The sequence below is a fragment of the Papaver somniferum genome, chromosome 6, assembly GCF_003573695.1.
Source record: "Papaver somniferum cultivar HN1 chromosome 6, ASM357369v1, whole genome shotgun sequence".
Taxonomy (NCBI): domain Eukaryota; kingdom Viridiplantae; phylum Streptophyta; class Magnoliopsida; order Ranunculales; family Papaveraceae; genus Papaver; species Papaver somniferum.
Window position 1 is genome coordinate 142,260,910 of NC_039363.1, and position 16,536 is coordinate 142,277,445.

General features: G+C 35.5%; 1 protein-coding gene across 1 annotated transcript; it reads left to right on the top strand.

Moving 5' to 3' along the window:
* The first annotated feature begins 14,164 nt into the window (after positions 1–14,164).
* LOC113291592 lies at positions 14,165–16,003 on the top strand. Its single transcript, XM_026541110.1, has 2 exons — positions 14,165–14,438; positions 15,129–16,003. Exons 1-2 carry the CDS (start codon positions 14,165–14,167, stop codon positions 16,001–16,003), a joined length of 1,149 nt encoding a protein of 382 aa, XP_026396895.1.
* Positions 16,004–16,536: the final 533 nt, after the last annotated feature.

Consider the following 16,536-nt stretch of genomic DNA (forward strand, 5'->3'; position numbering starts at 1 on the left):
ATTCATTCTATTTTCCATCACTATTTGCACAATGACATACAATAGACTTAATCCTTGTAAAGAAAAGTTTTATCCTTTCTTTCATCAAAACAATGACATAAAAGGCTTTAACTTTTGTGATGTCAAAAGTTCATTCTATATTCTGTCAATACTTTCATACTGACATAATAGACATAACTTTTGATCAAGTATGGGACAGTCACAGGTTCACGGACGTAAACAACATATCCCATATCAATTTTCAATATATAAAATCATAAATATTAAAATTGCAAAAATCATCTTCCAAATAACTTAGAATTTAAATAAATAAATCTAAAAACATTGAAGATGAAAACGTTGGAAATAGCTATGTGCAATCACAATAATTTCTATTCCAAACTCTATTAATCCTTCTCAAAAACAAGAATAAATTCTCATAAGAAGTTTCCTAGGCATCAAGATAAAATCGTAATGCACATATAAGATGATTTGTCCTTAGAGGGTAGAATCAATCTTTTTCGCCCAGATTTATACCAAGAATAGCTACCAAAGGCGTATAAAAAGATTTTCTTAACAAAGAAGAAAATACAGTCATTAACGACCATGCACCATAGTTCACATAAAATGATTGTGAACATTCAAGAATCCCATAGTAATGCGTACTACTGCCCATTCTTGAACTTCTTTCTTTGTGATTCACCAACAACATTCTTGTAAAAGCTACAAATGAGCTTAGAAGAGTAGTACTCTATGAATCCAAGTGCCCAAGTCCAAGAGAAGTGGAACAAGTGCGACGAAATGGAGCAAAACACTCAAAAACAAGAGACAAGACAAGTACCAATCTCAACTCAATCCAAATTCAGGAATTCTCATCTCCAATTTGAATAAATTTCAAATAGGAAGAGAATGCAAAAATAATGAGGTCATTCCGAGTTCGGACGAAGAAGATACGGCCAAAACAGGTTTACCGAATATCGACGTCTATAGGCAAGTATGCATACGGGTATGCAAACGGATTTTCAGTATGCAAACTGGTATGCAAACGAATTTCCCTGGATTTTATTACAAAAACTCATTTGTAAACTGGTATGCATACCTAAAATGTACTATGATGGCCAAAACATCCCGAACAACTATTTTCAAACATGAACATTTAAAAACCTTAAACACAATTCAAGTTAGGTAGACATGAACGATACACAAGGTACATAGATCATCATAAAACTTGCTCAAGTTTAGAGACATACCTTTTTAGAAGAATCCGATCGAATTCTATAGTGTTACCAAACATTCAAAATCATACTAAACTTAATATGTGTGCCCAAGTTCTTGTGCTTCCCTCACCGTATACATAACAGGGCATTTCTTGGTGAGGATGCAATTTCAACACAATCAAGTTGTGTTGAGGTGAACAATGTCTTGCTCACCATGGCACCAAGAGAGAGTTTCTTTCCAGCAACTCTTACATCTTGTAGTGTTGAGAAACACCCAAGGAACTTTTTTTATAAGTCTACCAAAGAACTTCAAGAGAACCCAAAAAGATTTGTGTTTCTGATTTCTCGATTTCCAACTTATAAAAAACAGTTTCTGCAGATAGTTTTTAGTACTGCGAAGGGAAACTCTTTTGATAAAAAGAGACGTCCTAGCTTATTCATAAGAGAAGACAACACTATTATCTTGATAGGAAGCATCAGGAGTTGAGAAATGAATTGATTCATGCTTTGAGGTGATACACTCAAAAGACTGAGATTTAAACTCCTCTTGTAATTCTTTTAGTCTGTTACAACTAATTGGATTACGCAGAGGAGTAGCATTGCTCTCACTGATTAGTAAATCAATATCAATATCAACCTCAACATAAATATTATTCGTCATAACTTGATTTATCCTGTCAAGAGATTCTTGTTCTTTCTGGAGATATAAATCAACATAAGAAGATAAGCTTTAAAGTTTCTTTTCAAGACCTGAATACACTTCAAGGTATTTTAAACCTGGTGGAGGTTTAGATAGAATTTCTTCTACAGATTTTATTAAATCAATCATGGAAGAAGGTTCTGGAATCCCTGGATCTGGTGGTGCATCTATTGAATAACATTTCTGTCCATATCAGATCGCTACAAACACATACTTATAAGGTCTTTAATGTGTTTGCATGCTCTGATACCAATTGAAAATACGGGGGTTTAATAACCACACCCAACAATGCGTTTGGCAATCTGAGAGGACTTACTCCAATACACTTTCTAGAGAATCAACTAGACATTAAGACTCAATCTAGAATAAAGTATATCAAAGAGTTTAATATCTCTAACTCTTAATTCAACCCGCAATCAGCAAATAGAAATCTGCGAGTCCAATTGAATATAAGAGGAATTACTTGAACGGTACCAAAGACCAATGTTCAAGTGTCAATCAATGTAAATCAACAACCAAAGGTTGGATATTCTAATTGATTGATCTTAACGCACAACCTGCGATATTTCAATTATATAACAAAATATAATGCGGAAAAGAAATAACACAGACACCAGAATTTTGTTAACGAGGAAACCACAAATGCAGAAAAACCCCGGGACTTAGTCCAGATTGAACACCACACTGTATTAAGCCGCTACAGACACTAGCCTACTACCAATTAACTTCGGATTGTACTGTAGTTGAACCCTAATCAATCTCACACTAATTAAAGGTACAGTTGCGCTCCTTACGTCTCTGATCCCAGCAGGATACTACGCACTTGATTCCCTTAGCCGATCTCACCCATAACTAAGAGTTGCTACGACCCAAAGTCGAAGACTTGATAAACAAATATGTCTCACACAAAAAAGTCTATCGGATTGAATAAATATGTCTCCCACAGATATGCACAAGAGTTTTTGTTCCGTATTTTGATAAATCAAGGTAAACAGGACCAATTAATAAACCGGACTTATATTCCCGAAGAACAACCTAGTATTATCAATCACCTCACAATAAACTTAATCCACTAGAGAAACAAGCTATTGTGGAATCACAAACAATGAGACGAAGGTGTTTGTGATTACTTTTCTATCTTGCTATCGGAGATATAAATCTCAAGCCAATTTTACAGTTGCACTCAATCACGATAGAAACAGCAAGATCAGATCACGCAACTACAAAGAGCATAGTTGAGTCTGGCTTCACAATCCCAATGAATTCTTCAAGTCGTTAACCTACAGGGTCTCGAGAAGAAACCTAAGGCTAAAGGAGAATCGACTCTATTTATGCAACTAGTAACACACAGGAGGTGTGGGAATTAGGTTTCCCAGTTGCTAGAGTTCTCCTTTATATAGTTTTCAAATCATGGTTTGCAATCCAAGTTACCCTGGTAATAAAGCATTCAATATTCACCGTTAGATGAAAAACCTGATTCAACCAAGATAATATCTTTCAACCGTTAGATCAAACTTTGCTTGTTACACACAAATGAAATGTACCCTCATTTAGGTTTATATAATCGTACCTAAACATGTACACCATGTTGGTTCACAAATAGTTAACCGAGGTTAGCCATATAGTTACTCACATATCAACCTTATTCATCTTAACCATAACTAGTTCAAGTGACTCAAATGAAACTAGTTAGAGAGTTGTTCAATTGCTATATTCTCATGGATTTATACAAGAACACAATTGAAGCAAAATCGGTTTGATTCACTCGAATCGATACATGAACATTATAGCCACGTTTTGAAAAGATTGCATTCCTTATTGATAAAGGTTTTAGGTTCATGTACATCCGATTTTAGAAAGTAACCACTTAAGTATGCGTACGGGTATGCGTACTTAAGTAACCGGATTTGAGTTCGTTTTTATTTTCAAAATCAACAGAAATTCACGGACATGAACTTTCCGCCAGTATGCATATGGGTACGCATACTTTAGGTAACCGGATGAGTTTTGTTTTGGCTTTCAAACTCAACAGAAATTTACGGACGTGAACTTCCGCCAGTATGCGTACAGGTGCGCATACTTACCCAGTCTCCTACAACCTTTTTATATACACACAAGTATGCATACATCAGGCTCCCGGTTTTGGACTTATACACTAATGTGCGAACACACTATGCTTATATCCAAAGATGATTACAGGATTCTAAACTCTTTATTTCAATCATTGAAACATTCTTCTATAATGACAATAGCCGTTTTCACACACTATTGGCATCAAAGAAATTTTAAAGATATTGAAATAATCATTATCGAAACATTCCAAGTCTTACACTAAATGATTGTATCACACAAACCATGTAAGATGTTACTCGGAATTTTCTCATGATATAAGATGAACTTGGTCGAAGCGAGATCTTACCAACACATATTTCTAGAAATATGTAAGCGAGATATACTCAGCTCGAGATCTCAAATGTGTATAGAGAAAACTATATCGTAACAAGACTTGTCTCAATATAGGAGATATAGTAGAAATAGACTTTCCAAGTGATAGATGAGTTTAAGTCTCCACATACCTTTTGTCGATGAAGTTTCATAAGCTCTCCTTAGTATTTCTTCGTTTTCAAGTGATAAGCGTCGTGAAGTCTAAGCTCAGCTACAAAAACTATGTCATAGTCCGAGACTTCTATAATAGGATAGAAATCAAGACTTGTAGTTATGATCACTAACATTGACAAACATGCTTGAGATAGCAACGCATGCGAGTTCGACCGAGCAGCGCTCTAACAATCTCCCTTTTGTCAATTTTAGTGACAAAACTATCAATACATATGGATTACAACATAAATAAAAATTATAGGTTCTCATCCAAATGCGTGATCTCCTTGGCATCTTCAACGCGAGTAGAAATCTTCGTTACTTCCAAGTACTCAATGATCCTAAAGGTTGTAAGTTCAGCATCATAGTTTTTAAAGATCCGTGGGGATAACAATGAGAAAACAAATGCTCTCAATCATTTTTATACAATGTCATAGTATTATTACACAACATCAAAGTTCAATTGTATCACAACTTTGACAACAATACTATGGTGATATGTATCACTCCCCCTTAGTCAATACTTCATCTCAACATGAAAACCACTCCGCCTTACATAATGATCCGTAAACCATATGTATTTGTAGTATCACGCTACACATTAATTCTCCCCCTTTTTATCAATGTAAATTGGCAAAGGTACGAAAACTAGTGGGATCCTCATGAAATTTTCATAGAGATACTTCATGACCAAAAGAGAATACCATATCAACTTATTTAGATGCCATCATAAAGCCTAAGCTAAATGCATTCATCAAGGAGTTTATAAAGATACAAGATAACCCCTATAATATTCCACAGCCGCACTCCCCACAAAGATTTGGCAATTAAGCACAAGTTCAAAAAGAACTCTCCCCCATTAAATGTCATTACCGAAAGAACAACAAAGGCGACGTTACTTTCACAAGAAAATAAGGATTTCTTTGGACATAACATGAAAACATGAATCATAGAAAAAGTTGAGGACTTTAATAAATATCATAATTCAAAGATGTTCATATCACGAATTAGATTCTTGCTAAGTTAGTGATGTATGGACTTCCAAGCACTTGCTTGTCTAGAACTCGAAACTCATCTTGAGAGGAGAGCACAAGCGTTAATTAATTAAAATTTTAAAGCTTGCAAATTTATTATTGAGCTTGTAAGGTTTTTTTTTGGTAGTTTACTACTAATGATTTTCAATCACTTGAGTTCAACACTCATAAAATACATTTGTGAATCAGTAAGCTTGTAGAACTCAAAATATAAGGTAAACAAAATTTTTTGAGTCATGACATAATATAGTGAGTTGGCGAACCTACCCTAGAGAAATTCTCTGAGTACATTTTTTATTTTGAGTTTATATGGTAAGTTTGTGAACTTATAAAAATAAAAATTTCTTTTAATCTTGAATGTCGTTTGTGTTTGTGTGTGTGTATATATATACATATATAGGTGAGTTCGCGAACCTAGTATAAGAGAATTATCCCGTGACTTGAGAGCATTTGAGTCTGTGAACCTAAAGTGGTGAATTTGTGAACCTAACAAGAATAATGTTCTTCTATAGCCCTTTTGCATTTGAGTTCGTGAATCTACCTGTTTGAGTTAAAAGGGAAAAATTATATATTTTCTCTATTTGGTTCACGGACTTGACACTTTTTGGTCATGAACCTAAAATTTTAATGTACCGGTCCATAACTATAATATTTTGGGTCTCATTCATTCTTCTTCTTTGGATTTCAAGGCAAACTTTCTACAAACTTATGAGTTAATTCTTAGCTAATTCCTTTTGTTGGAAACTCAAGTTCTTTGCTTGAAATTTTGAAGTTATATTTGGTATTAATCATTTTCATAGCATTCGCTTGAGCTAAAATTTGTCTAAATTTCAAACTATAGAATGAACCTCACTGCAAGTCTAGTTTTTTCCAAAAAAATAATTTGTGTATATTAGGAAACGACGTTCATTTAAAAATTTAGAACTAACTTGGGTTGCAAGAAACTCATTGCTTACATCCTAAGCAACCCAACCTTGATTTATCACTACAAAGTGGAGATATCAGCAACAAAAGAAACTTAATCCATATACTCATGTGTATATTGTTGCAAAGTTGTCCTCCAAAGACCTAAGGATCTTTGAGATATAAGGTTTGACTTCAAAAGACGTCACTTGGGATTCGTGAAGCACATGTTCACATATCTTTAAGAAAGATAGTTTCGTAACATGTAATTGTATTTGTGTTGCTTATAATTATTGTCTATTCTAAGGTCCTTCACTTCTAACAAAAGGCCACTCAAAAAATTTCTTACCAAATAAAAATTTGATCGAAAACTACAGACGTTATTTAGTATAGCTCTTATCTATTGAAATCCTATTTGTAAATTTTCTACGAGAATATATCATAGATTAAGATCTAGTTGTGATTCTTGTGTAGATAGAAGATTAAGTATCTCTATAAGTTTTATAGAGTATAAACCCTAATCTTGAATTCAGATTCGACCAAATTCAGGGAACTGATCTCTACATCCCTGATCTAGAATCAACGGGGAAATCACTAGGCATCATGTTAGAGGCAGGGTAGTAGCGAAAACCTTCATGGCGGATTATAGAGCAACTGCTAAGGGTTTTTTAGGCGATTAAGTTTTCAATCACAAGGGAGATGAGAGGAGAGAAAGGTGGTGTTTTTTCTGCAACTTGCATATACTAGATTTGCAGTCAAATTATAGGCGCGTTTTTGTTTTAGGATAATAGTAATTTTCTTCGTCCATAAGAAATATATATTGATTTTAATAAATACATGTTGATAGTATATATGTCTAAGACTTATAAGGGAAATTTGTAATACCTCGATATTCGACAGTGGTTGGGTGAATGGAATATAAGTAATGGTTTGTCCTTTCCTAACACCAAGGCATTTTCATCACAACTGGCTCCAGAGTTGACAAAATCTCTGTACTTAAGCGTGCTCTGGTGGGAGCAATCTAGGGATGGACGAACTCCCAGGGAGTTTCTACCTGATTACCGCAGTGATGCCCGTTAAAAACCCCACATTGTCGGATAACCGTAGTGGCTAAGTGGAGACAGTATCGGTGGAGGGACGGGTCATTACACAATTCCTATGGCAACGGCCAAATCAAATCTTTTGTTGAGCCAGGTGGATAGCCAAACACGTTTTTCCACTATGGTAAAAGAAGTAGGTGGTTGATCATCAAGCGCCGGGACGAAGAACATACGCCAGCGTGTGAAGATTACACGTGGCGTTTGATCCACAACCGCAGGCGTGAGAAGCAAAAACGCCAACGGTTAAATACCCAAATGTTCTTTTCCCAACGGCTATAATTTTTAAAATATAAATTCCTTCATCTGAATTCATTTTCACTCACACCACTACTATCTCTTCTTCTAAACAAAATTTTCTTCTTCCTAAACGAAGTCTTGATATAAAACAAGCGAGTTGATAAGAAAAGCGGTCAATACTTTAAGGAACAAAAGAGATCGAATACATGAACCGCTACCGCGGCCTTCCACAAATGTAGATTATACTCAAAACGAGAAGTAGAGTTTTCTTCGCCGAGTGTCATTGCTGCTCCATCATTAGTCCAAGGTCATGTTTTGGGGCATAAATAGCTGTCTGAGAGTTATTATAGAATGAGAGGTGTATTTGCAGACTTAAAGGCTGTTTATGAAGGTCTACCCCCTGCAGTCCGAGAAAGGGTTGACAGATATCCCTGGCATGCTCTTTATATGGTGAATCCTAGAAAACACAACAACAACATTCCATTTTATGGATTTTGAAATTGGTAATTTGTTTAGTTTAACTAAAATTTTATTTTTTAAATAATTATTAAATAATCAAAAAATAACTATAGTTGATATTATTCTTGTAAAAGGAATTACGCCCCTTGATTTGTATTTCATTTGTGAGATTCCAAGTAGAGTGGGAGATCATGTACCATTCAACTAAAAAAAATGGATGTCAAATAGTCGTTGGCAGATGCTTCTTCCCTCATGGAAGCATGTGTAGTGAAGATCATAAAAATTTAAAAGGAGGTGGACCATTATGTTTAGTGTTGAAGCGTTTCATTAACCAAATTTGAAACTCAACAAATATAGATGACTATACTGAACTCGAAATGGTGTTTATCTTATGGTTACTGGGTCAGACGTTCTTTCCAAACTCAACTACTGTTTCTCATACTGGTTGGCTGGAAGCGTTAGAAGACCTTAACAAAGCACCATATTATGATTGCGGCTCTGCAATTTTAGCAGAAATGTATTGTGGGCTGGATCAAGCGTCCATAGGTATAACTAACTTCACTGGTTTTGGGGGCATAACAGAGGTAAATATCCAAATTATTATTTTTAAATTTAAAGAATTTTATGCAAATGTAGATTAAGTCAAAATACTAAATTATGGAATAATTTGCAGGATAGGTGGTATGACTACTTCAGTGTTGGTAAACCAATTCTTAAAGACAATATCCATAGATTTCCAATCATGGACATGTATTTCAATACCAATTGGGCGAATGACACTGGCAACGACGTCTTGGTTTGCAGTTTTGTTCAGAGGTATCAACAGATGACTCGGATCCACGGGAATGTTGTTGTTCACCCTTACATTAATTTTCCTGAGTATCTTCGTAATGATATAAGACGTATTCTTGATTATTCTCTCCAAATGGATAGAGGGGTTTGGTGACTGGGAGAAAGACTGATATACCAGTTACGTGGGATTTATGCAATTGCAATTAACCCGCCACCGCAGATGCAACCCTATGCATCAGATTTTGATCGGCTGAGAATATTATCGTGAGAGAGGTGTGAACTAAACACACAGAGTGATATTGATGAAGCACAGTATGTCAGCTGGTACAAGTCGATTGCGAAGCCTGTAATTGGTACAAACAACATGCGCATCTATGGGTTTGATTCCCAGGATTATCATGCCTGGCTCATGATGCAAATATCGTTCCTAGCCAACCGCCTCCGGAAGATCCACACTTTATGACTTACCCCACCACGGGTACAAGTTCTTCATTATCTTCGTCAAATTTGCCTGAAATACGTTGGGAGATTCCAAGTATTACTTCACAAGGTGAGAAACCATGATCCCCATTGTTTCCCAAGCTATTGAACGTGATTATCCTTACTGTAATGTGGATGCCAGTAACGAAGAGTTGAAGAGACAACTTAACGATATGTATTGGCCGAATCGAAAAATGGGGGATATACACTTGAATGTGTGTCGCAAATGGAAGACTAACACAATTTTTGGATTAAGTCCAACTGTAAATGATGATGGGCGTTCATAGTCTTCCGATTCTACCAGGAGCAACAAATTATGATACGATAATGATACAGTGGTGGGAGAAACACAAGTACGTCACAATACTTCACCAAAAATTGTGCCTATATATCAACCTCAAGTAATCCACTCAGATGCTAAGCGCATTTCATCATCATTCACGCCCTTCAACCCAAATGATCCCTGCGCTACACTGTTACAGCGCCACCACCACAACAAACATCTTATATGTTTGGAGGACCGAGTGCTTTCCAATCGCCTAATGTTCTTCAACCAGTTTTTTCGCCATATACAAATTCATCAAATATGTTGGCAAGTGGGGATATTCCACGTCTTGGATAATGGCTGACTCCAGTTCCCGAAGATAACAATGAGGGACGTTATAGAGATTGTAATTTTTGATTCTGCTACATTTGTAATTCTAATTTTAATCAATTAAAAGTACGACGGTTTGTTTAAATAAAATTACATATGTTTAAAATTAAGTGTTTTACATTAGCTTCACTGATGAGAAGTACTAGGTGGAACCAACTACAAGGAAGAGGTTGAAATTGTTCAACACCTTAAGGATTTCAAAACAATTTTCGAAACGAAAAGCCATATTTTTCCATCTGAGTATCAGTTTCACCTCTCAATTTATATCGATTGGATTGCATAGTTAAAGTCACTTATTTATTTCTTAATTGTACTAAAACGATTTTTTATGTCGCATATAGCACGGCGACTCGGATGACGGGTATCACTGGAGAACCCTTCGTGAATAACCGCCAAGAAATTCACCCCTGGATAGTTTGCTGAAACAAGCTGAGTAAATAAAAAATCATAGTTTCTGCAAATAGCTTCATCTTCTTCTGCAGTATACGGAGCTCGCCGAACTAACAAGGGGTAAGACATCTTTCGACAAATTTGTTGAATTGAAGAATTTTTTTAAGCTCAGAAAAAAAGAGTAAGGAGACTAGAGATGCAGAATGTGTGAATTTGGAGTTGAAATGAGGAGTATTTTATTTACTAGAGACGATTTTGGGTCACACGCTGGAGGATTTACTAGAGACACTGACGTTTGTAGGAAAACCGCCAGGTTTTGGGTCACACGCTGGCGTGTTTACTAGAGCTGTTGGCGTTTGAAGAAAAACCGCCAGTTTGTTCAGCAAACGCGTGTGTAGTCTAAGACAGCACTCAACAAGCCATCAAATTTATTGATTTACCCATTCGTTTTCAAGTTTGCTGAGTCCATAATGGGAACAAAATGAACAAATAATTTGTTCATTCTATAGGAACTGCCCTAAACGCAAATAGCTCCATCTTCTTATGCAATATACGAGCTCGTCGAACTAACAAGGGCCGAGACATTTTTCGACAAATTTGTTGAATTGAAGATTTTTTTTAAGCTCGGAAAAGAAGAGTAAAGATACTAGAGATGCAGAATGTGTGAATTTGGAGTTGAAATGAGGAGTATTTATTTACTAGAGACGATTTTGGGTCACACGGTGAAGGATTTACTAGAGACGCTAGCATTTGTAGGAAACCGTCAGGTTTTGGGTCACACGCTGGCGTGTTTACTAGAGCCACTGGTGTTCGTGGAAAAACCGTCAGTTTGTTCATCAAGCACGAGTGTAGTCCATGACCGCACTCAACAAACCATCAAATTTATTGATATACCCATCTGTTTTTCAAATTTATTGAGTACATAATAGGAGCAATAAACAAATCTTTAATTCGTTTATTCAATAGGAACTGCCTAAAGGGTAAACGATGAGAAAAAACAAAAACACGTCTTTTCTAATTACGTTTCTCAGATCATTGTGCTAAAATCAAACACCACGTAAAGATGAGACGAGGCGGAGCAAGATCAGTTAGTATGAGCAAAATTCAAAATTAGTATATAAAGAGACAAGAAAATCTGAAAAAGCCTCAATTTGAGGGCTCCTTGCTTTTTTAATTTAATGTTAATATTCATTAACACCCTTATGCAGTGTCCCACTTGCATTCTTGTCCATCTTCTTCTTCTAAAAAGGTGCTGATGTGATCAGACAGTAGTGAGACCCAAGGTCCATTTGATAACAAAACTACATAGTCAAGTTTTTAATGAGTGGGGATTTGTCTCTGGCATCTAAATCTATCTACCTCGGGTCCCGGAATATAACCAAATCTCAACTTAACTCAGCAGTAGGCAGTAGCTTTAACAAACGTCGTGATAAAAGTTGGCAAGGAAATAGCCAATATATTTCATAAAATAATGAAAATAATATAGAATGAATTTCGGATTTTGATTTGTTTCATAAAATAGTATAGACGGAATTTCGGATTTCATTTCAACTACCTTAATAATTGGGTTTTTCCATCTTTTGGACTCTCAGGGGTATCCGCCTTGCGTGGAAGAGTGGTTTCAATTTTGAAATTGTACACAATAAAGATAAAATGGTTGATGCCATTATATCTTTTGATCCCTCTTTTTCTTTTTTTTATGCTAGACATAGGCCCGTTCTACCTTCTGGCAGCGTAGCCACCGGCTTACTCCCCACTGAGCAAACTCGGCCCTCTTGAATCCATGTTAAAGTTAGTATAATTTACACTTGAGCGGAGACTCGAATCACTGACCTCCTACTTGAGAGTCAGGCTCAACATGCACTTTCCTTTATGGTTCAACATGCTATGAAGAAAAGATGCAGCAATGGAACTACATTAAAGAAATAGGAAACAGAGCTAACAATCCATGGATTCTTATTGGTGATTTGATCACCATGGTTGCACATGAAAGATCTAGCTTCTCCATTCCTACAACTGATACCATACCTGAGATTAAAAGTATTATTAATTGTGCTGATTTATCTGATCTTGATTTTATTGGTTGTCAGTACACCTGGTCTAATAAACAATCTCCTCCCAATCTTATTAAAGCCAGGCTTGATAGGGGTTTGGTCAATGGTCATTGGCTTGGCTGAATCATTATGGTAATTCAAAAGTTATCCATATTGACTCTATAGGCTCTGACCATTTATCAATTCTCTTAGTTACAGATCCTAATTCTAACCAAGGAAAAAAATCATATAGATATTATAAGTGTTGGTTCAGAGACCCAGCTTCTCATGAGGTTATTAAAAATGCATATGACTTAGAAGTAAGGAGCTCACCTGCTTATCACTTTACAAACAGATTACGAAATGTCAAGTTTGATTTGAAAAATACAACATTGAACAATTTGGCAATATTTATAATAAAGTGAGAGAGTTAGAATCTGAACTTCATACTCTCAACTGTCAAACTCTGAACACTCAAATTTTTGAATCCATTAAGAATGTTGAAAACTCTCTTGAACATTGGCAAAAAATACAACAAGAGTTCCATGCCCAAAAACCAGATAGGATTACATTAAGAGCCATGATAGAAATACCAACTATTACCATATCTATGCTAATAGAATGAAACATTTCAATCACATTACTGCTCTCAAACTTAGTAATGGGCAATGGTCTAGTGACGGGAATAACCTCAAAGACCTTTTAATATCTCATTTTAGTGGAATTAGTACCTCTACTAATCCACTGCCTAATAGAGATTTCATGAATTGTATTGAACCGTGCATTAGTGATCTGGACAATGATTCCTTATTGAGTCCTGTCATTATCGAGGAAGTGAAAAACACTATAAATCAAATGAATTCATGGAGTGCACCAGGGCCTGATGGTTTCCCACCAGGCTTCTATAAGCAAAACATGGATCTTTTGATAAATGATGTGTGGATAATGGTTAAGAATTTCTTTGAGTCTGACATATTCTCAAAGAAATGAACCACATTTTCCTTAGTCTAATACCAAAGATAAATAATCCTTCTACCCCTGAAGATTTTAGACCCATCTCTCTTTGTAACACAAGTTACAAAATAATATCTAAAATCATTGTTATTGCCAGGAAAAATCATTTCACCATTCCAGGCTGCGTATGTTCCTAATAGACACATTCATGACAATATGGTGATTTCCCATGAGCTGGTTCATACCATGAAAAGGAAAAAGGGTAGAAATGGATATATGGGTCTTAAATTAGACATGTCGAAAGCCTTCGACAAGTTGAGTGGTCTTTTTTATTAAATGTCCTTAAAATATTTGGTTTTTCTAATACCTAGTGTGAGCTTATGAATCAATGTATTAGTACAACCAATATCTCCATCATGCTTAGCGGTACTCCTTGTTCTTCTTTTAAACTTTCTAGAGGTTTACGGCAAGGAGACCCTCTGTCTCCTTACCTTTTTGTCATTTGTATGGAGTCTTTTTCTCGATATCTTTTACATGCTGAATTTATCTGTCTAATTCATGGAATTAAAGTTACTAAAGATGCTCCTAACATCTCTCATCTATTCTTCGCAGATGATTGTCTTATATTTCGCAATGCATCCCCATGATGAAGTTGATAGTTTAATGTCCCTTATTACTGATTTTAGTGCGTGCTCTGGTCAGGTCATTAATATACAAAAATCTGGATGCTTCTTTAGTAAGAATTGCAATCCAGATTTTTTTGTTTCTCTCATTAGGCAGCTCAACATTGGGAAGATTGATCTAAATGAAAAATACCTTGGTATTCCTCTTTTCATAAGAAGATCAAAGAGTGAAGCTTTCGGTCACCTTGCTGATCACTTTGATAAACGAGCTGCTAAATGGAAAGGTAAAAATGTGACACAATGTGGCAGATCAATTATGGTCAATCACGTTCTAAAAACTTCCCCTATTTACCAAATGAATATTTTTCTCCTTCTGGATGATGTCCTCTGTAAGATGGAAAAGTCTCGAAGAGACTTTTGGTGGGGTAAAAACCAACCAGACTTTTGGTAGCTTGGGACAATATTTGTTGTCACAAACTTCAAGGAGGCCTAGGTTTTAAAAACCTAAGCCAATTCAATTTGGCCATGTTAACCAAAACTGCTTGGAATCTTATCCATAACTCAAATGATTTGTGGGTTGTTATTCTGAAATGTAAATATTTTAGACATGTTCATGCACTTCATCATCCAGAACCCAGGGATTCATCTTGGGTTTGGAAATGTGTTTGTAAAGGTTTAAAAGTGATCAAAGAGCATTTCTTATGGGAAGTTAAGAAAGGAGATAAAATCTTAGAGTTTAGTGATAATTGGATTGATAAAGCCAGTGATCCTTTATTCCTTGCTTATCCTAACCCCAATCTCAAAGTCTCTGACCTTATCATAGATGACACTAAGCAGTGGAACACTGAATTGATTTAGTGTTTTTTCACTCAGGATAATTTTCAAAAAATTAGTGATATTAGTTTACCTTTGACAGGGGATGATAGATTAATATGGCCTCATATTAAATCAGGGATTTTTTCCTGTGAAAACAGCTTATAGAGTCATTTCTAGCCAGAATAGGACTCAACTTTCTACACAACAGAGTAAAGTTTATAAAGATTCGTGGAATACACCTGTTTTACCTAAAGTTCAATTGTTTTTATGGAAATGCATAAGAAATATTCTCCCTACTAAATCTAGAGTTTTTAGGTTTACTACAGAACAAGATAATCTTTGTATTCTTTGCGATGACAGTATGATTGAAACTGCTGAACATCTCTTACTTCATTGTTTCTTTTCTAAAGCTATTTGGGCTATAATTCCTGGCGGAAACTTAGTCCTTCAAGATTCTAGTGTTGGTATAGATATTCATACTTGGATATATAAGTGGATTTCATCATGTAAAGATAAGACTATGCTGTGTCAAATCCTTACAACTGCTTGGACCATTTGGAGAGACAGGTGCTTCAAGAATTTTCAAGGAAAATCTCAAAATGCTACTGCCACCGCTTCTTATGCAATGAAAATTGCAGGAGAAACAATACAATCAGTTACCATTACTCATACTCCCACAATTACCCAAGTTATTATACCACAACATACTCTCATGGTTCTGCCTTCTAATTGTATTATGATGTATTGTGATGCTCCATACATTAATATCTCCAATAAAATTGGTATTGGCATCTACTTGGTTGATGAAACAGGGAACTATGGAGGATGCAAAACGATTACAGGGATAACTAGAGATTCGGAAGAGGCCGAGAGTCTTGCAATTCTTGTTGCTGCTGATTGGGAAAGGAGTTTGAATTTTGAAGCAATATGCATCAACAGTGATGCAAAAAATCCAGTTTCTTTCTTTAAAAATAAGAACAACCAGACTAGCTGGTTCAGTAACTCTATCCTGGAGGATAGCATCTTATTTTGAATAATTTCAGCTTCTATGATGTCAGACATGTTAGTCATAATTCTGAATTTTTATCTCTTGCTGATGTTGCTGCCAAACATTGTAGGCAGCACAATATTTCAGGTTAATGATTGGGTGATGTTCCCCATTCCTATGTCGTCTGTGAAACTCTCTTTTGAGTTTAATATATCTTATTTTTTTCCTAGCAAAAAAAATAAATATAGAGTGAACGTTCTAAGATTATTTTTTCTAAATAATTAATCTAAAATTTACTATTAATCAAAGAGTATAATTGGAAAAAAAAAAAGGATATTTATGAAATCCGAATAATTTCTTGATCTAAAATAAATTATCTCTCCAGCTTATATAAATTGGACGGAAAGAGTATAAGGCTAGATGTTGGGGAACAATACATAAAATTTAATATTTCTTAATTCTGTTGAATGGTTCGAATGCAACTCAATAGTAATGATTAAAACATTGTCGATTAAAGTTTTAGTTTCCTAGAGATTGTTAGGTTCTGGAGGAGAACCGTCGTAGTCTCATGAAAACTG